We start from the raw sequence: 24,064 nt of genomic DNA, 5'->3' as shown, positions 1-24,064 counted from the left end.
GCCAGGTGAAGACAAAATCTTACTCACCTGGCAGAGCAACCAATCAAGAGAGAACATGCCACACTCATCCTAAGACAACAAACAAAATACTAACACTAACTGTCTCCCTTGTAATAAGCCACTATTAATATATCCTTCCTCCTTGTAACGTGGCTAGGCAATCGGATCTTTGATGCCGAGGATGTATTGCTTTAAAATCTGTTGGACTGGTAAAAACTCCGAACATGATCCCAGCCAAGAACTAGAAGAGCCTGATCGTCATCGTCGGAAAATAATATTGAAGGTTTCGTAGCTGGAATCTGTAATGGAGAAACAGCCTGAGCAAGCAGAAACCTTCTTGATGATGAAGAACCTGAGCAGATGTCCTTAGCCCAGCTTACCAACAAGCTGGAAGAAGACCTTGTGACCAGTACCCTTAATGGCGAAGAGCCTGATCGGACGCTGTCAACCATGCTTGGTGCTAACAAGGAAGCAGACCTTGAGGACGAAGAACTCGAGCAGACATCGTCGTCAGCTGCGATTGTTGCTGACAGTGATGACCTCATAACCAATATCTTCTTACACTTACCCATCAAATCTCTTCTTAGGATTAAGTCTGTCTGCAAACGATGGCTCTCTCTCATCTCTGATCCTTTTTTTGTCAACCTGCGCAATCGTACCACCAATGTCGTCTCTGCATTGTTCTTTAAAAGAGTCCATAGCTCAGAGCTCTACTTCGTTTTCCTGGACAGGAATAACTCAAATGATGACATCCCCATCAGAGATCTAAGCTTTGTTGAAGACTCTGTAGGTCTTGAAGTTACGCACTCTTGCAATGGTCTCATATGCTGTCGTAGCAGGAGAAGGTGTACTGACTACTTGTACTTCACCTATTACATCTGCAACCCAACGACGAAGCAGTACAGAAAACTTCCGCCCACGCTTGGAGGTGGAGTTGTGCACTCCTTCGTGAACATAGCCTTTGATCCTTGCAAATCACCCCACTACAAGGCCATCTGCATCAGCAGCAACGATGGCTGGCATTGGCAGATTGAGATCTACTATTCGGAGATAAAACAATGGAGACAGATCTGTGGAGAACCTTTCACTTCCCTCGGTATGAAATTCGATCGTGGGGTCTTGTGGAATGGTGCAATGCACTGGATCTCCACGGAGGGGTCCTCTCTAAGCTTTGACGTTGAGAGAGAGTTTTTCAGAAGAATGCCATCGATGCCTCTGATATCTATTGATAGGGAATATAGGCATAGGATGTATCTCTACATTGGGGAGTCCCAAGGCCATTTGTATCTTATTGGGACAGACTTCGATCGGCCTTTGGATGAACCACAGACTACGTGCTTTCATATATTTGAGATGGAGACAGATTGCTCTGGATGGGTTTTGAAATATCAGGTCGATTCTGATGTACCAATTGCTCCAATCCATCTAGACATATGTTTCTCTATATTGCACCTTGTTCGGGGAGAAGGAGATGAAGAAGAAGAAGAAGATTTATCGCTTGTGATACACACAATTGGTGATCATGAGGTCTTTTCATATAATCTTAAAGATATAGCCTTAAGAAAGTTACGTATTGTCCCTGAACCCATTCAGAATTCACGGCCACTGAAATTCTGGTGGTCTTCTACATATCAGTACATTGAAAGCATCTGTTATGTATGAAGATATTGAAAGCATCTTTAGAGCATTTCCCATAACCCAATTCTCCAGTTTTATGCCTGTTTGTGAGGTTGCGAGAATCTCATTATCAAGGGATATCAAGGGTACTTCAATCTTTATTGTTGTTTGGAATAGCAGTAATTTCTTGTTTATTTATGCTTCACTGCATCTGGAGTTTATTTATTTATTTTTGTTGACATTGGGGTTTGATGAATTTTGTGATTTTGATCACATAATTACAGTTTAGATCTGCATGGAAAATATTCATACTAATCTCATTATTAGTGTACACTAATTCATCACTTGGAGAAGGTTTCAGCATGGCCATCCAATCTTCCGAAATCAATACTAGAGCCCAATAATTAACTTCTGAAATCATTTAATTATCCATTCGATCAACTAACGAGATACATATGCAGCTTTTAGAGTTGGATATGGGATGGGGCTCTCCACAAAAAACTATCTCTAGTAAGTAGTCTTAGGACCCACTTTATCTGACACTCGAATGTATAGAATATTTCTGAATGTTAGATTAATTAGATTCCATAGAACAATAGTTGAAAATTTTAATTTGCCTTTAAGAAGGAGAATGTTTGTGAATATTGATTATTAGAAAATGGTTAAGAAATAAGAAATATACTAAAAGTTGATATATTAATAATAAATAAATAAATAAATAACAAAATACTAGTAACTAATACATTATTTATTAAATTAGCTATTAATAAATGAATAAGTACATAAATTATTAATTTGTTAAGTTTTAATGAAAATTAATTAATTAATAATTAAGATCAAGGGGACGAGTTGGGTGCCACTCCAATTGTGTTGGTAATGGGTGTAATCAATTGAAACATAATAGGGGTAGTTTTGGAAATTTAAAACCAATCTATCAATATCTATATAATTAAATATATATCTATATCTATATCTACTATTATGAAAGTCTGAATAGCTCATATGGCTTCTGATTTTTTTTACTAAAATACCCATTTTCCCTAATTAAATCTCATATTTAAGGCATTAACTCCCACTCTCTCTCATTAAATTCTATATTTAAAGCATTAATAGAAAAAAGACAAAAAAAAAAGTGTGCATCTTAAAATATTGAACCCTGGTTTCTATGAACATAACAATAAAGTCACGGGATGGCATCTCCCTCTATTGAAACTTTTCTATTAGATTGTTAGGACATTGTTAGTATGATGATGTACCGAAAGTTAATAACATTAATTCAAAATTTCCTTGGGACTTGACATGTATACAAACATCCATTTTTTAAGTTCCATGCAACATAGAGAAATTTCAACTTTGACACCATTACAGGACGGGATCATATAATGCATTTGAGTTCAGATATGCTTAGGAAGTAAGAGAATGATATACCAAACTGGGTTTGCAACAAGAAAGCAACCAATCAGATATGGAAATTATTCATAAATGTTAATGCATTAAACTCTTTAGGCTCAGTTTGGAAGCAGTGCAAATACAAATTTGTAGAGTGCAAAGCCTTATATTTTGTACATATTTGCATTTGTACTCCTTCCAAACTGAGCCTACCTTTTGTCAATAAGATCAGTTTTGTTATGGCTCTGGCTTTTCCAAATAAGACCAACCCGATAATATTAAATAAATAGAAATATGATATATGTCTTAATAATATATAATTTATAAAGTGATTAGGCCCCACCTCAGCAGCCCTTTCCTTCTCCCATTCCCCCTTCTCTCTTCTCTCTTCTCTCCTCTCTCTCCTTTCTTCATTACCCCTTCCTAGCCCTTCCATGTAGCCACGTGGGAGCCCTTTCTTCTACACTAGAGTCCCACTCCAAATCTCTCCCTCTCTCTCATGTTCTCAATCACTTAACTAACCTCCTCCTAAAATTTATCCTAAACTATCTCTCCCACCTAAAATTCTTCCTAAAACACCTCTTAATCCATATTGCCACATGGCAGTCCTCTCTTCTTTACTAGAGTTCCACTCCAACTCTCTCTCTCTCTCTCTCATGTTGCCAATCGGCTCAACCCCCTCCTAAAATTTCTCTTAAACAATCTCTCCCATCTAAAATTCCTCCTAAAACACCTCTTAATCTATATTATAAGCCATCTAAAAACCAAAAACATGGGTAAATTAATTAATTAAATTAATTTGGGCAGTTAAATTAATTTGTAAAATATTTTTATATTTTCAATAATTACTGATATCATTGAATATTATTTAGTAAATATCAATACCTAAACTATAATTTTTTGTAATTTTGGTAAATTAAAAATTTTAATTACTATCTAAAAATTACTGATTTTGGTAATTTAATTTCAGATTTTTTTGAAAATTATTTATTGAAATCAATAATTACTAAAAAATTAATAATTAATTAAAATTTTAATAATTAAAATTTTAATAAATAAAATTTTAATAATTAAAAATTATCAGTAATTTTTAGAAATAAGTAGTTATTGATATTTTTAGTAATTTTGGTCAATTTACCAATATTTAATGATATTGCCAAACAATAATTACAAATTTTTAGTAAATTTTTATTGGAAAATTAATTTCAATAAATATAAATTTATTTTTTATATTTAAGTAATTTTGATATTTACTATAATTTTTGAGAAAGAATTAGTGATTTTTTGTTGATCTAGTGAAACTTAAATTATAAAAATAATTGGAAAATTTTTATAATTTCCATATGTATTGGATACTACATTTATAACTACCACCTGAATCATTGAAATTTTCAATTAAAAGTTTATTATTATAAAGGTATTTATTTAAAGTAAAGGAAAAATAAAAATGCAAATAATATTTTAAATTTTTTATGATATATAAATAACATAATTATTATTCAATATTTAATATAATATATATACACATATTTAATATATAATCAGGGTTGGGGCGAGAAGTGGACTTCACTCCTTGTCCCCAATTAGGCATTCTTATTAATTCCATCCCCATCCTATCCCTACTAAGACAATCTCCATCCCATCCCCACCTAATCGGGGAGGCTGGGTACTTAGCGGGGATGGAGAAAATTGCTATCCCTACCCCCGGGTTGTGTAGTTCCATAGAAGAATAAGTTTCAAGTCCAATTCCGTGCATTGCACGGGCCTGCTAGTCAAATCAAATATGTGAAACGCTGCACTAGAAATGAAAGTGATCTATATATAATTTTTAATAAAAATTAAATGTACTGAAATAGAAATATTCAATGATTAATTGTATTAATTATTTATTATATTATTAGGGTAAATAATCCACTTCTGTTTAAATAGTTCATTTTTAAGTTAATTAATCAAGTATTTTTTTTCAGAATAAATATTACTTACTTCAATCAACAAATAAAACTAGTATTTTAAAAACTAGCATAGAGGCTGAATAGTTTTTGCCTCTAGGTAATAGGTTAATGACTCAATTGTGTGAGTCGAACAAGTTAAACTGTAGCACATTATCCATCTGTACATGTGTGTGTGTGTGTATAATATTTCTAAATGTACTTTTTATTTTAGTTTTAATTTTTTCAAAATAAAAGACTGAAAATTGAAATTTGAGGCAAAATTTGAATATTTTTCGTTTAGTGGGGTTTCAAAGATTGTGGAAAGCTATCAAAAATAAAATGAAAAATCACTCCAATATGACAACCTAGCATAAAGTTAAGTCATTCAAAAGTTTTTGACACATTGTATATTGTAACCCGTGTAACCCAATGACCCAATGACTGGGTCAAAAGGGTTACTAGTTCCATTGCCCAAGTTGAACAAGTTTTGACCAAATCAATGTTTTTTGATAAAATAGTGGGTTTTCAGAAATCTGGAACTATAAATAAGTCATGTCACAATTTGAACGATTCAATCATCCAAGTCAATGACTGGCTGAAAACATTGAATAAAATGTCGTAAAAATTATAGTCCATTTATATTCCATTTAAAAATAATAAAAATCAACTAACCATAGTAAAAAACACTTTAGACCCTAAAAAATTTTAAGGGCCATTTTCATCCTCAAAATATGTCGAAAAGAACACTATAAGGCAAAAACAAACAACATTAGAGATGTTGCTAATGGTTCTATTAGAGAACAAATAAAATAATAAGGCATGTTTATGTGGCACTGCTCAAGTTAAAAAAAATCTGATGGATCCCACTTTAAAACCCTTGTCCTGCTTAAGACCTACCTACTTAGGTGGGTCCCACTTAAAATTGTTTTGACTTCTAATTTTCCATGAATTAATTAAAAAGAATAGAAAAATCAACAACTACTAGTTTGTAGCACAAAATTAAAAACAAGAAAATAGAACCAATATCTACATTGGTGTACGATGAAAAACTAGCTCTAATGCATCAGAGAGTTTTACAAACAAAACTAATTTGCCTAAGATGCAATTGTAGAATGATAGAAGATTCCAATATCTAATATAAGGTAGCAAGAGCTTCCTATCCAACAATATGAAGAACAATATCTCCTTTTCTTTACAAGTTATTTCAAATTACTAACAATTATCTCAATTCGGTTCTCTCCAACACCATGGAACTTTTCTAACAAGGTAGTTACCATTAGAGGCCCTCTGATCCCATTTACCAAAAACAAGAAATGTTGGTAAATAATGGCTTGTAAAATTCAAATTACAACAAATACCTTGTTACTTGCCCAACAAAACATGGAACAAGAAATATGATACTTGTACACAGACACCTAAAGAGGTGCACTTTTAACCAGCATTGCCAAATTCACCTAGAAATCCATTGTCTCATTATTTGACACCTTCTTCAAAGTGTTGTTCAAAGGAACTTGTCGGTCTTCACAATTCCTTGTTTGGTGACTTTCTCCACATGATCTTAAACCTCACTACTTTAGCCATTGTATTTTAATGGCTTTAATGTACTAGTAAGTGTGTGTGTGCTTTTCACATGGCAAACTTTGATGATGGTGATAATAATAATCAATATGTTTTTGTACAGTTTTTATATTTATTTGTCTATTAAAATTATTCTTATTTGCCACACTTATTTTTGTTTAATATAATGATATATGATATTATAAATGTGCCCAAGTGTTTTCTACAATTTCTTTTGTACTTTTTATACTTTTGTGTGTTTTCATATTTTATTATTGTTGTTGTTGTTGTTGTTATAAATGTAAATTTTTTGCATTTTTTACACATTGATCCAAAAAGGTTGAATTGTTGACTCACCACCAAAAAGGAAAACAACTCTATTTTTGTGTTGGTTTTAAATTTGTATTTTATTTCTGTAGTCAATAAAAAGAAAAGATATTATCTAAAACTCACAATGAGTCAATGACAATTTTGCATTCCTCTTAAACTCACCATGACTCTTCAAAACCTCCAAAGATCACATTGTCAATGAATTTTATTGTCCAAAATTCATCTTCCGTTAAGAATATCTCGTTGGATCATTGTTAGTGATCATTATTAGAAGTTGTTAACATAAGCATTCAAGTATTTTACACAATCAATCTATCCCTAAATAACCAATCAATCTTATTACATATTCTCATGAAAAAATTACCCTTGACTTGAGCCTGGGCCCTTACCAACCACACAATAGTCGGGGGCAATTTTATCACAAAAATATTTAATAAGGTTGATTGATCATTCAAGGTTAGTTTGATAATGTAAGATACTTGAATGCTTACATGGACAAGTTCCATTAATGATCACTAATAGTGATTTAACAGAAACCTTAATGGAATGTGAGTTTTGGACAACAAATCTCATTGACAAGGGGATCTTTGGAGCTTTTAAAAAACAATGGTGAGTTTAAGAGAAGTACAAAAGTGTCATGGTAAGTTTTAGATAATTATTCATTTTTACACTTATTTTTAATTAATATATGATTCAATGAAAGAATGAGAATTAATATTCTAAATATAAAACTTAATGAAAGAGAATTGAATGAGGATAAATGTAGTAATTCCAATCACATTTTGTGCCATCACAATTAGAGAGGGACTAAATCCAAAAGTCAAACAAAAGTTTCACACTCTCATTCACACTTTTAATAGTAGTATAGATTATCACCACTATAAATTACATTATCCTTTGTCTTAAAGAGAGAATTTATTGTTATATTATATTACCTTTGTTGTGTTTTAGCTATTTGGGGGGTGTTTGGTGTCATGATCTAACCACAATATATCCTGTTTGGGAACACTCTACGACTTGTTAGGGTGTTCAGTTGGCTTGTGGTTTAGACTGATCCACATTATCTCATGGATTGATCCACACACAATACAATTTATCATCAACAGGTTTTTCTCATGGATTGATTAATGCTACTGTGGATTCTTACTATGAGTGATCCCATGCTTCATAGGGTGTGTTTTACCCTAAAAGCTATCCCATTATTTTACTATTGCAATATATCTCTTATTTACTTTCAAGGTTTTCCACTATTATCCCATCATCGTTAATTGATCTCACATTACTCGCCATTGCTAATCCAACCATTTCTATACTGAACTGCCACTGTAAGTGGTTCATCTCCATTTTACCCTAAGATTATCATATTGTTACAATGTTGTAACATATCTCTCTTGGTCCTCAAGGCTTTCTGTTGCTACTCCATCATTGAGAAGAAGCTCACCATCACTCGCCATTGCAATGACTATTGTTGTTGTTGATAAGAATTTGTTTATTTGTTTGCTACTAAACTATTTTTATCCTTTTTTATGTTTATTTGAGCTTGTTGAACTCCTATTAATTGAACAAGTTAAACCTCTATTTTGTGTTATGTTTTCTCTATTGTATTATGCTTTTTTGAACATGTTAATAACATAAATTATCTTACATGTTGTAAGTGAAATACATGGAATCAAAATGCAGTATGTGGAGTGAATTGTACTACACCTTATAGAATACCTAAGGGGGTGTGATGACACTACCCAATTTCTAATCTACACTACAGCGCACCCCCTTGGTTTGTCTAAAAGAAAAAAAAAAGGTTACATTGTATAAGCATGGTTTATTGACAAGTTGAGCTCGAATAACTAGATATTCAATTTGGCTCCACTCGAATCCACCCCTAGTTGCAAATATGAACATTACATCTAATAAAGATATGCAATTCATATGTTATTTTTGATATAGTTTACAGAAACTCATGGGCATTCAACTCTAATTTTAAATACATGTCATCTACAAATTGATGGCCAAATATATTGAAGTTGTAAACTATTCTCTTAATGGTTTATATTGATGTTTAGAAAGCGATTGCCCTTCCCATGAGACTTTATCATGTTTAATGCCAAATTCGCATACAATAATTCCAAATGTTAATTTACTCAAAAGACCCCATTTGAAATGGTGTATGGAAGAAATTCAAGTTATGTCTTAGATAGAATATCTATTTCCAACCCAGGGAGAAGTAATATGGAACCTAAAGAGCTTGGCAATCACATACATGAAATTCAAGAGAAAGTTAGAGCCAATCTCTATGGAGCGAATGAATGATACAAATAAGAAATTGTAATGTTCAACATTGACAACTAGAATTTTAAGGAGATTTGGTTATGGCTTATCTAAGGAAAATGTTTCAATGGATACCTATTACAAGCTTAAGTATAAGAATATTGGTCCTTGATACATCTTAAAGAAAACTGAGCTAAATGCTTATAAAATTGAGTTATCACATGGAATGGCAATCAAACAAATCATCAATATTGTTGATTTATACCTATTTTGTGGAGATTTGACTCAGTCACCACAAGCTATTAATGATTTGGGAATTTTGTTTTCATTTAAATATTATTGATATTTTTTATAGTACTTATACATAATTCTTGGTTTGTTGGAAGGCAAGTCTATATTGGTTTGGACCAATCCAAGCAATAGTGGCCAAGATTGTCTAGGCCAAGGAATGACCTATAACTGAGACTAGGCAATAAAGGTCTCAAAAGGATACAAAATGGGGTGTAAGTCATATTATATTCTGTTTAATGCCATGTCCATTGTTAAATTATGAGTGCTTAAATAATTTCTTACTACTTAAATCAATGTCTTTGGTTCTGACCCTATCCCTTTCTCGCTCCTTCAACTTGCAATGAATCCCTTCTTAAGGGAAAACTGGATTTCCGGGTTGCAATTCACGGTGGGTAAAGTGTAGGCAGAAAAAGTGAGTAGGAAATCTAGGTTCTCTTATGGGTGCTATGGATGGACTACTATACATGTGATCAAACCATCTTATTACTCTACTTTCTCTCACTTTACTATTTATATATTTGAGCTAATCCTAGGTTTCTTCCAATGACTTCATTTTATAACCTTATTTGGCTCTCTATCCATACATTTGAGCATATGCATTTTTGCCACATTAATTTTTTGGGCATTTTTTCTTAAATGCTTAACACTTTGTTCCATATAACATAATTGGAATTACAACTATTTTATTAAAAAGTTTGTTTTCTTTTTGAATTTTTATTGAAAGCACTCGGGGATATTGTATTATTGGCGATGAGAAAATTATCATCATAAAAATTTTAATATATCATGTAATAACATTCTATTTTACAAATGAGTTTGACTATGATATTAAAATGACATGATACCTAAGAGGCTAATAACCAATCAATTAGTATCATAAAAGTGGTAACCAATCAACTATAATTCATCAAAATTCATGGGTGAGTTCTGATTGGTCAAAGTTCTTCTAGTATCATAACATTCCAGCTTCATAGAAATTACCTCAGGGAAGTAGAGGTATCTGTGATAATCAAATGATGGTTTGAGCATGTGGTTTGGTTGAGTCAATGTCATTTTCATTTATGGACTAAAATGAATTGGTAGTGTTTTGAAAACAACTTCCACTCAATGGAGCATGTGGTTCAATTTAGAGGATCCATTTTGGCTAGATTTTAGGGGATAAAGTAGAAGGTTCTGAATGATCTCAACACTAGGATCCTTTTTGCTGGTTGGGGTATGAAGGCCTCCTACTATATGTGCCTCTCCTATCTATTCATAGACAAAGCTCACCTCCTCTTAAGGTTTCTGGTGCTTGGACATTGACTGATCCCTAACTTAACTCAGGTGGCTTTGGTAATATTATCAAAGACTCAGGAGGTGCTAGAATTTGAGCCCTTGCAACTTCAGTTGGGCCTACACTAGTCACTCTTCATGGCCCTGAAGGGATGAAATGGGGAATTGTGAAGCTTTGGCTAGAGAGGCCTGGCTAATTTGATAGTTTACCATCTTATTCCAAGGTTATAATCATGGACATTAATGGTTGCACATCTGATCTATGAGTTCACTTCTCTACCCCCATAATGCCCTATAGCACATCTGATGATGTCATTATTGATTCTGATATCATCATCGGGAGATATTCCCAATACACGGCGGGGATGTGAGGCATTGTGGGGTGGGACGTTGTGGGGCAGAGATGTGGTCTCCTAATCTCTTGGCCATAGACATGGTTGCTGATTATCTGTCAAAAGACTCAAATCAAAACTGTTTGTTTTTGTACATGAAGAGTATTGGTACTTATATATATAGAGGTACTTATAAAAAACCGTTTGTTTTTGTACATGCAGGCAGAAGTACTTATATAAAACCGAAAAATTAAATAAAAAATGTGGTTAACTGAATTGACTTATATATATTATATATTTTTAATATATATCAATTTTTTATTTTTATATTACATATAAATATATAGGCATCATGGTTTTCAAACCATTATTGACTCGATGATCAGACCATTTGGCCGGGAAACTGGTTGCCAGAACCATTTCATTTCACCTCAAATCCAGTTCTTGGCCAAAAACCATTGATTTGGTTAACAACCCACTAACCCGGGTGGTCAAACGACCCATTCAACGGTTTTGGCCATTTTTTTATTTTTAATTTTTAACTTGGGAAGGATCATTTCAAATTAGATGGTTGAACCATTGACTCAGAAACTGGTGGTTAGAATGATACATTCCCGATTTTGGGTTGTTTTTTAAAACCTTGATACACATTATATATATTTATATACCAACAAATCAGAAAACTAATTGAATTAACCCATTAACGAGTGGTATTGGTTTGGGAATTGCAAAAACCATGAGATACATACATACATGCAGCCAACTTAGGGCTTTGGCCACAGTAGGATGTAAATCAAATAAGCTTGAGTGTAGAGTAATTTTATGTAACCAAAAAAATGTGGTGCAGAGTAAATTTAGAAACTTGGGGTGGCTAATTGTTAATCTTAGAAACCCTATTCACATATTTGTAATTTATCAAAGGGAAATTGTCTAAAACTCGTCATGAATTTAAAACATTTCTCTTAAACTCATCGTAACTTTTCAAAATGTCTAAAACTCACCATGTCATTAACTTGACGTTTAATAGACTAGTTGGTGTTAATATATTATCATTTTTCAAAAAAAAAAACAATCAACTTCTGTTAGTTAATATTAACGGTGCTTTAATGAAAGGTGAGTTACATTTTAGAAAATTACGATGAATTTAAGAGAAATGGTGAAAAGTTATAATGAGTTTTAGATGATTTGCTGAAAAGTGATGGTGAGTTTTAGAAAATATCCCTTAGCAAAATAAATACTCTATTTGATACAAGATACTTGCTGCATGTGACGTGGAAGAGCAGAAATTCCACGTGGAAAGTAACGATTGGTTCCAAACAAGCCACGCCAGGAAGCATGACGTGGTCAATAGGCTGAGTAGACGACATCTGTGTAGCCAGTTGAACAGATACTCTTCGAAATAGGACACGAACGACGACTCTTGTTGCAATACCCCCCTCCCCGGCTCACGCGTATTCATATATCGCGACGCTGAAGAAACGCTTATGCGCCAATAGGGATTACTACTGCGGAGACGAGATCTCAGGTAACTGCACGGCGAACTTAATTCTTCCTCTCTCTCTCTCTCTCTCTCTCATACACACACACACACATCCGTATCTGTTTCTTTTCTGTCGATCGGAGTTGTTTTGTTATCGTACACAAATAAAAAGGAGGTCGATTTGTGTTGTGAATCGATAAATACAGGTTGTCCTAAGAATTTTGGATTAAATCTCTGTTTTGATCAGATAGAACGGATCTGAGGGAGGGATAGTAAGTGGTCTTAGCAATTTCCATTTCAAATATTTGAATCTGAGAATTGGTTGATCTGCATCTATATCTTTACATCTGAAAGAGACAAACATCCCGATTTGACTTCGCTTTTAGATCTCTCTCTCTTTCTATTATTTTGTAATCAGTGATCTCTGACATGGTGCTTTATGTATATCGGTTGTTCCCATGTTCCTCATTTTGCTTAATCCATTCCTGATTTGGCAGTTTTGTTCCTTGTTAGCCTCCAATTCGATTGTTTTCAGGCCCGTAGACCTATCTGGTTCCATAGGGTCTTGGATTTGGAGAGATTTGTTTTCTGCATGTTTTGATCTTTTTGGTGAAAATATTTATTCAGGATGTGATGATTCTTCTTCTGTATGACTAGGTTTTTCGGGTTGAAACTTTGTTTACATTGTATTATCTGGGTTATTCTGTTTATTCTTGGTGGGTTAATAGGAATTCTATTAGAAGTCAATGGATGATCATAATTCCTCACAAAAATATGGACAAATTGAAATTCTGTCTGGATGGCCAAGGATTTCAAATAATTTCGTTTTATTGTGAAGCCCCCCCCCCCCTGCTGATACAACATTTGGCGTTGCCAAATAGGATTGGGGATTTGATAGGTTCTTCATATGTTATTTCCTAGATAGAGAATGAAAGAGATATATTTCTTTTTTCAATAGAATTCAAATGAGAGGAAAAACATGTGCAAGAAGAGAAAATAAATAGTAGAGAAGATTGGTTGAAAGTCTATAAATTATGATTATTGTGAAACACTAATCCTACTTCCCACAGTTTGTGCATTGCTGAAACTAAGGATTATCTTCAATGCCTAACTCTGAGGGGGATATATTGGCTCCAAAAATATGGAGATTATGGAGAGTCGAGGGGATTTTATTCCCTTTTTGTCCCAGTACAATTGACCCCTATTTACCATTTTCTTTGCTAAATAATCAGCAAATACATTAGCCTCTCTCCTCATCTGTATTCTTAGGTTCATCTTTCTTGTTTAAAAGTTAAAATATTCTGGGCACTTAAAATATTCTTTCATGCTTGGGTATAGTCATGTAGGACTGTAGACTGCTTCAAAATATTCCAATGGCTAGCATATTTCTTGTTAAATGTGGATGATCTTCCACTGAATTAACCACTCAAAAGTATCCTACCCTTCACTTTTTCTGATCTGAAATACCTTATTCTCTCCATATTTTTCTTTATTTCAGTAGACATGGTTCCCTGTTATGGGACTGAAAGTAAGACGTGTTTTACATTTGTACATTTCAAAATGGTCAACTTGTAAAAGTTGGTTGGTTTCTTCCACCCGATCCCACAGAGATTCAAATACATAGTGGTTGCTTAAGATACAAACAGGAGATAACCCTGTCTAATAATCAGGCTTTATCATCCAGACCATATTTCAAGGATCATTTCTATTTTGGGCAGGCACGCAGGATAGAAAGATTGTATTATCTAAAATGTCAAAAGGTGCAAATGATTTTGAACCTCAAACCAGCCTCTTATCCTTCCTAACTTGGATGAGCAGACATTTTTCATTCTTCAACATTTGTAACATTTTCTTTATCTTTAACGCAGCAACGTCTTTATTAATTTGTAAAAGAATAGGTAATATATACCAGACAAGTTGTGCGGACACCTCAGAATTCAGTTTAGGCTAGCCCATCTACCTAATCCATTAGAAACCCTTTCCTTTGACTATATGTATCATTCAGCTTCTCAATCGTTTTTTGAGTCTATAAACAAAGAAGCAGTTCGTGGTAGCAATTTAATTTACCACCCTTTACTTGGAAAGTTTCTCCAAAGAATTTTTTATTCTTCTTAATGTTCTAACCTATAGCTTTATATGTTCATATTGTTCTTTTCTTTTTTGACCATGGAACTTGAGTACTTGTAAACTCTTACATGGAGCTATTTTCAACTGTGAATAATGCTTTGTAGAGTACATTTACTTCAAGTAGTGAGTTTGTTCCATTTGTTCTTTGCTTTTTATGGTTAGGGAGTTTGAGAACCTGTAAACTCTTTGATGAGGCTATTTTCAGTCATGAATGATGCTTTGTAGATTATGTTTCTTTTTGTTTTTTTTTTCCTTTGAAAAGTGGGCTTATTCCATCTTTTTTTTTTCTTTTCTCTACTTTTTATTTGAATTATTTGGGCATTGCAGTAGATTTGAGAGGAAATGTTAAATTTCTATTTGTTATTCTAGAATTTTCACCCTCTTGTGCCTATGCTATTTGGTATGAAAGCAGATCCGAATGTGGATGGAAATTCTATATATTTTATAAATCTGTGGCTGGATAAATCAGTTCTTAGTTCAAAGCCAACTAACCGAACCTAATGGCTCCTTAATCTAAAAATCTTATTTGTTAAGAGTTTTTAGGTTTTCCATGTCAGCATGCCATGTGGCAAGTAATATTCAAGGTTTTTGAGTTTGTATTGTGGAGTTAGTTAATGTATAGATTTATCAAAGGGGAATGAAATCAAGCATCCAGCAAAATTTTGTCAGCAATCAAACACTGGGAAACAAATTTTGCAGGATAATTGGTCTTAGCAACCAAACATAGGATGCCACAATGAGAATAAATTTTCCTTTCTCATCCCATTCTTCCTCTGCAATCATACGGACCATAAATGTATAGTTAATGTATGTGATCAGTCTATTTTTTTCCTAATAAAATGTTACTAAGTAGAAAAGATAAATTTCTTGTTTTTTGTGCCCATGCAACATTTAGCTGGGGTCTTGGGAGGGGCACTAAGTGGCTATTCTATTCTCTAACTTGTATTCTCACACTTGTGAGCCCAAGTGTTTACCATTGTGCCAAGTAATGGACCCTAAATTCTTTAAAATGTGAAACTTACGGCTCAAGAATTGGGTTGGAGATACCTAATTTTAGGAACTATTTCATGTAGGAGTAGTGAATTTTATTTTATTTTTGGTTTTGGTCAGTGACTAAAACTGCAATAATGAAAAGGAGTACAATAATTAATAGTGCTCCATGTAAGGCTATGACTCTATGAGCACCATAGCAGAGGGGAAGCAAACCACAAACTTCTACAAAACCAAAAGAACAGTGAGAAGAAACCATTCTGGGAGATACAAGCCCTAATGCAACTTAAACCTCCTAATGTCATTCCTAGCCGAGGAATTAGCCAAAGTGATAGCTAATATCTGGATCTGTTTGGAAGATCATATGTGGGAGTAGAGTTTAATAGAGGATAACATGTTGACTCGTGCGGGGTGGAATGTGGAAGAGTAGGTAAGGATAGATTTTAAATTAGGAAGTTGATTGGGTTTAGGATGTGTATACAAAGATTGTGCAGAAGCTGAAGACTCTGACAAAGGAGCGACAGAATCAGGGTTTTATGTGGGAAGAGAAATGAGTTAAAGGGAGATATTAATTAAAAACTTGTATTCAATAGTTGGATACTCTTTTTAGTGGATTCATTTATTGTTTATTTGCCTGCTTTTGTTTATATTGTACTTGTGTTTTGTTGCATGCTGTCTTATAAAATGATGTATAGATTGAATTGATGGGTTTGTTTTTCCTTTTCTGCTTTGACGATGCTCTAGCGTTCAATAATAGGTTTGCTAGTCTTTGGTTTTAGCAGAATGGACTGCATATTGTATTATTGTACTTCGTGAATGATTTTATCTCTAAATTTTGTTATTTTTGTTCTTGAAATTTAGTTTTTACTTTTTAGTGAAATTTTAATTTTAGGTTGTCTTTTCATCTCCTAGGATTTAGCTAAACCTGATTGCAGCTGTTGTACTTTTCTTTTTTTTTTTCAAGCGGCCTTGTTAGAAATTGATCTGAAGTGGGTGTATTTTTTCAGTTGACTCATTTTTGAGTAACATCTGATTCTTGGGATGCATTTTTCTTGTATCAGTACAGAGGTTTATTTGATAGACTTCTTTCCATTTCTTTCGCTTGTTCATATGGGGATATGATCTTGTGTTCTATGTTTCTTCTTATATCATATTTGGTTTTTCTCAAATTTAAGACACACCATTTGGGGATTTCCTTTAGAGGATGTGTAAAATTGAATATAATGTTTGTTTTGTTCTCTTTTTGTTATCAGAATAAGATTGGAGATATATCTAACATATAGATTTCTATACATTAATATAACCTTGATATCCTTCCAATCGTAACTTTTATTCTTCTATGTAGATGACTGAGGAAATCGTTTTGAATTGATTAACATGTTTGAATAATGCTGCTGAGATTTTTATCATTGTATGCATTTAGAGTGTATTTTTCTTATACACTGATTTACTTTTCCTCTTATCTCTGTATGACAGGAAGTAGTTCAAATATCACATTTCCACCCATCACATTCATTATTCTCATTCGGTAAGCAATTAATCAACTTATATGCTTATATGTTGAAATAGTTCTCTTTTTACTGTGTGCATGTATCTCTTTTTAAAGGGATTTACCGTTTTTTCATACCCAATTTGACTTTACAAGTTGTAGAGAAAATTCCTTAATAACATTTTGCTTGATTGTAAGGCTCAGTTTGGGAAGATAATTTTCATTTGTACAGTTTGATATAACTTGTCACCACTGTGCTTTATTTTGATTTGCATGTTGTTATTCATTTCACATTAACATCATGCTGATTTGCTTATTGCAGATGAATTTGTACTCAGCAAAAGCCTTGAACATCTCTCTGTTTAAATCATTAAGCATAGCTTTTGATTTATCACCATAAATGCTTGCACCTATATAATTTAGTACGTCATCTTTGCATGTATTAAATCATTTCTCTAAATGCAGTCTATGTCATTTAGAGTTTGTAGGTTGATAGCATATTCACTTCTATACCATATGAGTGTTACTTTACATCTCTGTTTGGATTTCTAAATTGGTTTGGTGTTTTATTGTCCCTGTTCTATATTTAAATCTGGGTTGATTTTGAACCTGTTGACCAACAGAAAACACTGTTCAGACCACCACTCTACCAGTGGTGATTTGCACGTTCTTATTCATTTGACCTTAGCTATTCTAAATTGCCCTGCATTCTTATTCACTTCATGGTAGATCACCAGTCTAACAGTTGAACTGTAGGATTACAAGGGGAAATTGGTGAATTGTTGTTTTTATGTGTTTACGGTTTATATTCGTGACATTTTTTTTTGAGGTCTACACCTCACTTCTTTCTTTTAAACCCATAGATGATATAAAACCACTGTATTGTTTATTCTCATTTATGCATCCTTTTGCATTTCATGTTCAAATTGCATTAGTTTTGGTTTAAATCTATTTAATTTTGATTTAGCTAAATCTGTTTTTGCTACTGAGAAAGTTTTGGTTATGAATACTAGAAACCACTTTCCGTTTTATTTTTCATTTCTGATCCTCACATTTTCTCTTTCCTATTTGAAATAGGTCTGAACAGAAATGGTTGCAAACGGTGCAGCTCCTCCAAGGGGAAGTGCAGCAGCAGCTGCCAGCTTGCGAAGGAGAAGGACAACCTCTGGTGGGACTGCCGGAGGAGCAAGTGGCACCATGCTCCAATTCTACACAGACGATGCACCAGGGCTTAAGATTTCTCCGAACGTGGTGCTTGTCATGAGCATTGGATTCATAGCTTTTGTTGCAATTTTGCATGTCGTAGGTAAGTTGTATTTGGTGCCTAGAGAGGCTGGGAGGTCTTAGAAAGTGAAACTTAGCAGCAACAGATGTAGTGACTTCCGATATTAAGCCTTTTCCCCATGAACAATGGATCCGCAGGGTTTTTTTTTTTTTTGTTTCTTAGTTCTGTATTACCATTTTGGTGTTCCTTCAGGTTATATATTGACAAATAAATACTCAAGGTTGTCAGCGTAGAGGTAGAGCAATATATTTATATTATTTATGAATTTAAACTATTACATCAACAAATCTATACTACCGTGAATAGTTCCATTTTCTGGATTTTTCATTAGTCATTTTTACCCCTTATCTAAGTAACATACAATGAGCATAAAAAATGGCATATATGTCCTTTACTCTCACTCCAAAAATTGCCCGAAACTGCCCACTTGTAACTGTTCAAAAAATATCCACTTATAACAGTTAAGAAATGCATGCTAGTAAAAGGAAATAAATGGAGTCTACCACACTCTTTACTCTTCCCCTCCGTGGCCCACTTAGTTGGTCACTCTGGGTTGGGTTGATCATTATTCTCTCAGAACTCATTCCCGGAGAAGAGAATTTATTCATGACTTGTGACTTGTGTTAAATATACCCGGTAAGGTTATTTCTCATGAAATTGAATACGGGGCCTTCAACGGTTATTGTTTTCTCGGAATCTCCGTCTCAACTGAGAGCAAAAATAAAATGCACCTCCTGTGTTTGATAAAAATCTCAGAGGCTATGCCTTCTTTCCATCTCTCCATATTTGTATTGTCTCATGGTCATAGCTAAGCAATCAAATAAAACTTTTGCTTTAGTGTATGGAGTGTAATATGATCTATTACTAATTTATGGACTTGGGAATTTTAACAATTTTTTGTTCTCTTCTGGGGTTCGAATTTTGTGCTTTTGTCACATAATTGATATGTTTGTATTTGTGCTCCTTCCAAACCGAGCTTAATGAATAAAATACATAAAAGCAATGAATATCGGGGCGCAAAAGCAGTACACTTTCTACTTAAACCAGCCACAGCCACAGCCACAGCTACCTAGTTATCCGGGAAGTCAATGGACAGGGAATATCAATATTGTATTACAATTTTTATTTGTTCCTGGTTGGATTCTATGCATGGTAGTGACGAAAGAAAGAAAACAAAGAGGACAAGAGCAAAAACTAAACAATCCCGCAATCGATTGTATCAACGTCCACTCATCCCCCCCTTAGCTAGTATTTGATTAATTGATTTGGAGGGAGTATGTGCATTCGAGGCTTAGGCTGAATGTCATATTCTAACTGTTTATATCTTGAAGTATAATTACATGGAATGTCTGTACTTACAGATACATAATTCTAGCTTTCAGAAAGAAAAAAAAAAATATCCACAATAATGCATAATTGTAGATGGATATATTATAGAAGGCGGGTGGACTCAGGTTAGATCAGCCCAGGTTTTAGCTACGCGAGGCCTCGGACCAAGCTGACATCAAACTTGATTTTCAAGGCCCAGGTTCATAATGAAGCCCAAAATTCCAAACCCATAATTTGGGTTAGGCTGGGCCTAGGGCTGCAATTGGATGGGGTTCAGTAAAATCCGAATCCAATTGAAAATTTGTATTTAAATCTGATCCAAAATTCCATTGTATTCGAATTCGGAATCTAAAGGACTCAGTCAGGTTTATATTTAATTTAATTTCGCTTTAATATTTTAAAATACAAACAAATTAAAAGTTAATTACTTTTTACTTATATATATATAATAAATTAATGTACTTGTAACATACTGAATTTATTATCTATATAAATTCATATATAATACAATATATAAAAGTATACTTTTTATAATGTTAAATATAATTATAGAAAATTTATATATTAAAATCAATAAATATTACAATATAATTGGATTCAGATTTTAATAGGATCATGGAACCAAATCTGAATCTGATCTGATTATTAATTGGATGCAAATTGCAAAATTCAAATCTGATTCAATTGCATAACACATCATCCAAATCCATCAGATCAAGCACTGAATTTTTGGGCATCATTGATGGGCCTAACTGCGCCAGATTGAGATGCATTGGACTTCTGTTGCTCCTACCTTTTGGTGTGGACAAAAATTGCGCCTGCCTAGTTGCAACTCAATTCACCCCTAAATGAGCACAAGGGAATAGATTCTGGTTTTTCCTTTGGTATCTAAAATTAGTCAATTGCTGGTACTGGAATCATCATTGTTTTTCTTTAATTGATCCATGCTCCTTTAAAAACATAAAACTACAATGAAATAAATCCTTTATAATGATTTGACTGTTCGAACGGGCGGTTTGTTCTGACAACAAAAATAAAAAATTAAAAATAAAAAAGCTAAAAACTGTTGAACGGGTCAATGATTAATGATTTGACTGTTCGAATTAATGGATTATTAATCGATTCAATGACTTTTGACAAGGGACCGACTTTGAGATAAAACAAAATTGATTGCCTGAATGATTCCCAGGCAGAACGGTCCGACCGTCCAGATCATCGGCAGTTCAAAAACCATGGGTTTAATTTACAGTTTTTTGAAGCTAGCTAAAAAATTCAAAAAGCTTCGACATTTTGCCAAATTAAATTACAAGTGGTCAGGGGTAACTAAGAAATATATATGATTTGACAGAGTGGATGCAACCATCTAATGTTTCTTGGCTGATTTAGCTAATTAATTCATCTATTTGGTTGGTCCGACGAATTGCAAAGCCCGAGAGCAGGTCTGCCATTGATTTAATTTGGACAAGGTAATCAATCTATATTCGATTCACCAAACTGTAAAATACTTGGCATTACAGTATTAAACTATTTTTTATTTGCTTCCCCTTTAATGTATCTTAATTAACTCAAAAAGTTTCCCATGTCACAAAGCTAACATCTTCAGCTGGAAGACACTTGGCCTATTGTTTTTCAAAGCAAACTTCAGCTTTTGCGTGTAAAGAAGTCAATAGGAGAAATGGAGGAGGTGGCAGAATGCAATAACGGAAGATTCTTACTGAGAAGGAAGCTCAAGGAAAGTGGGTCACGGCCACGGATGAAAGGAAAAGTGCCAACTTATAAAGGTGAACCTGCAGCCCTCCCGTGGCGGAAAGAGAACTTTTTTTGCTCTTTCTCTTTCTTTTTTCCTTTATCGTTGATTGATTTGGTGAAATGGTTGAAAGCATGAGATTCTTGCACCACCAACGTGCTTAAAATTGTTCTAGTTCTAGAGGATTAAAGAGAAGCCTCTATTCCTCCCTATATAGCCTTAATCCTTGTAACTCAGTGATCTCTGTCCTTTGATATGTCTTGAGTATGGCCTGGTTTAAGTTTATCTTCTGGACTGGTAGAGACGACGACGACGAAGATGTAGCAGAACCTCAACAGGAGACATTAGCTATGAGTGTGATTTCCATGCATGCCAACAGGCAAGAGCAATCTGATCACACAAGTAGCTCATCAACTACCATTATTGCCAACAGTGAAGACCTTGTCTCTGAGATCCTCTTACATCTTCCCATCAAATGTCTTCTCAGATTCAAGTCAGTCTCCAAACAATGGCTCTCTCTCATCTCCCATCCCCTCTTCATTCACGAATACAACCGTCGAAACCCCATTTCTGTCTCTGGGTTCTTCTTTCCTACTGGACTCTCTAGAGCCATTTATCCACAACTTGACTTTGTTCTTCTTGACGGGAATATTGCAGCTGACATCCCCTTCACACATCTTCATGATCCTGTAGCTGTTGAAGTACTGCATTCCTGCAATGGCCTACTTCTGTGCTCTGGTAGAATCGGAACGTTGAGTGGGTTAGTCCCTTATCACGTCCATAACCCAGCCACGAAGCAACACAGAACACTTCCACTCCGGCCTTCTGTGGGAATGGTGTCTTCTGCGAGCATAGCTTTCGATCCCTGTAGATCACCTCACTACAAAGTCGTCCTAATTTTAAACCCTGAATTTTCTTATCTTCTCAGCTTTCAGATCGAGCTCTACTCCTCTGAAACCGGGCACTGGAGACTCTGTGGAGAGCCGTTCAATTTATATGGTAAGGAGTTCACTCCTGGGGTCTTCTGGAATGGTGCAATGCACTGGATCCGTCAGCCGGATACTTTCCTATGCTTTGATGTTGAGCGAGAGTGTCTGAGAACGATGCCACCATTGCCGCAGCTAACTCAAGCTCTGAATAGAAGGGGCTATCTGTACTTTGGAGAATCCCAAGGTCATTTGCATCTTATCGTGGCCAATGTCAGGCATCAAGCGTTTGGCCCCGAGACTACCTCCTTCGCTGTGTTAGAGATGGAGAAGGACTATTCTGGGTGGTTTGTGAAATACCAGGTGGATCTCGATGCTCTAATATATGAATTTCCAGAGATACTTCCATTCGCTCCTGGTCATCAGATAGATACAAGGTTTTTCCCAATACCCGTACCCTTTTATCAGTACTCTGTATTGAATCTAATTCGAGGAGGAGGAGGAGGAGGAGGAGAAGAAGAAGAAGAAGAAGAAGAAGAAGAAGAAGAAGAAGAAGAATCCTGGCTTGTGCTGCATGTACCTGGTAAGGTCATTTCTTACAGTCTCAAGGATAAGAGCACCCAGTTGCTACGTGTTTCTTCAGACCCTGCTAAGGATTCTGTACTGCGATACTTCTGGGATGACATTCATCCATACATTGAGACCCTGTCTTGTATTTGATCATCTTAATTCTTGATGGAGTCGTCTGCCTTATAGATAGACTAATGAAACCTGTTGTTTTGAGGTTTAATTTTCATTTATTTTTGCATAATTTGGGTTTTAATAAGAAGTAAAATTATAAAATGCGTATCCTTAAATTGAATGTCAGGGGTAAATGATTTCCCAGATGTAGGTTTCAACTTTCAATATATAAATCCGGAATAATTCATAACATTTTCCAACGGATCAATAATTAATCTCCTACTTAATACTTGTACTACTGAAATAAATAAAAAATAACTGTTGGATAGAAGGACCGATTAGATGATCCCACATCAAAGATCAAAGAGTGATCCACTTCATATTAAGGACTCGTCGAAAGAAGAGATGGATTAGAAATCTATGGGTGCAAAGCTTGGCAGTTTGGAAAAAATCTGGCCCCTGTTTTCAAATGAAATTCAATGACGTTCCCAACTCTATATGCCTTTCCATCTCACATGTGCAGATTGTATTTAACGATACGGGTTGGAGGCTAACGGCCCAAACCTTACCACTAAACCTAATCTGCACATGTGAGAGTGGAACAAGTCATTGAATTTCATTGAAAGTGTATCACATCTCACATCAAATAGAGTACAGGACATCTAGGGCCCATTTAGTTCATGAGAATAGAGAGGCCTGGAATTAGAATATAAACGTAGGGGAACGGGGCTCATGCTAACCACGAGGCACGAGCAGAAGACTGTCAATTGGTACGCCATCCATCTATTATAATTAATCCAAGTGTGTGAGATAGTTTTATAAAAGGCTTCGACTATGACACAGGAAAGATTGGGTAAAAAACTTAAACCTCCTAAATACTGAAACATCCCCACACTTTTTCAAATTATGATATCCGAAAAAAAGTTTTGACCAATCAAGTAGATGATGGGGCAAAACTCTTCTGATTCCAAGCTCGCCCTTATTTAACCCAGTTGCTAATGTAGATGATTGGGCATGTGTAATAAA

General features: G+C 34.4%; 3 protein-coding genes across 4 annotated transcripts; all 3 read left to right on the top strand.

Annotated features, from left to right (window-relative positions):
* Positions 1–242: 242 nt before the first annotated feature.
* LOC148844189 (F-box protein At5g07610-like) lies at positions 243–1,873 on the top strand. The gene has a single exon (XM_088959836.1). It carries the CDS (start codon positions 361–363, stop codon positions 1,660–1,662), a length of 1,302 nt encoding a protein of 433 aa, XP_088815962.1. The 5' UTR covers positions 243–360; the 3' UTR covers positions 1,663–1,873.
* Positions 1,874–12,372: 10,499 nt separating this feature from the next.
* On the top strand, positions 12,373–18,587 carry LOC148844188 (protein transport protein Sec61 subunit beta-like). Of its 2 annotated transcripts, none has more exons than XM_088957738.1 (3): positions 12,373–12,509; positions 17,058–17,109; positions 18,148–18,587. In XM_088957738.1, the coding sequence occupies exon 3, from the start codon at positions 18,160–18,162 to the stop codon at positions 18,415–18,417; it is 258 nt and encodes an 85-aa protein (XP_088813864.1). In that variant the 5' UTR covers positions 12,373–12,509; positions 17,058–17,109; positions 18,148–18,159; the 3' UTR covers positions 18,418–18,587. The 2 variants fall into 2 exon arrangements, with proteins under 2 accessions (XP_088813864.1, XP_088813865.1); XM_088957739.1 differs by lacking the exon at positions 12,373–12,509 and adding an exon at positions 12,566–12,736.
* Positions 18,588–21,583: 2,996 nt separating this feature from the next.
* Positions 21,584–23,212, top strand: LOC148844187 (F-box protein At5g07610-like). Its single transcript, XM_088959010.1, has one exon. The coding sequence runs from the start codon at positions 21,698–21,700 to the stop codon at positions 23,075–23,077; it is 1,380 nt and encodes a 459-aa protein (XP_088815136.1). The 5' UTR covers positions 21,584–21,697; the 3' UTR covers positions 23,078–23,212.
* The last annotated feature ends 852 nt before the right edge of the window (positions 23,213–24,064 follow it).

Source organism: Nelumbo lutea, chromosome 8 (assembly GCF_056320005.1).
Source record: "Nelumbo lutea isolate HS-2025 chromosome 8, American lotus-T2T, whole genome shotgun sequence".
NCBI lineage: Eukaryota > Viridiplantae > Streptophyta > Magnoliopsida > Proteales > Nelumbonaceae > Nelumbo > Nelumbo lutea.
The sequence above is the reverse complement of the archived record's forward strand: the minus strand, read 5'-3'. Positions and strand labels throughout refer to the sequence as shown.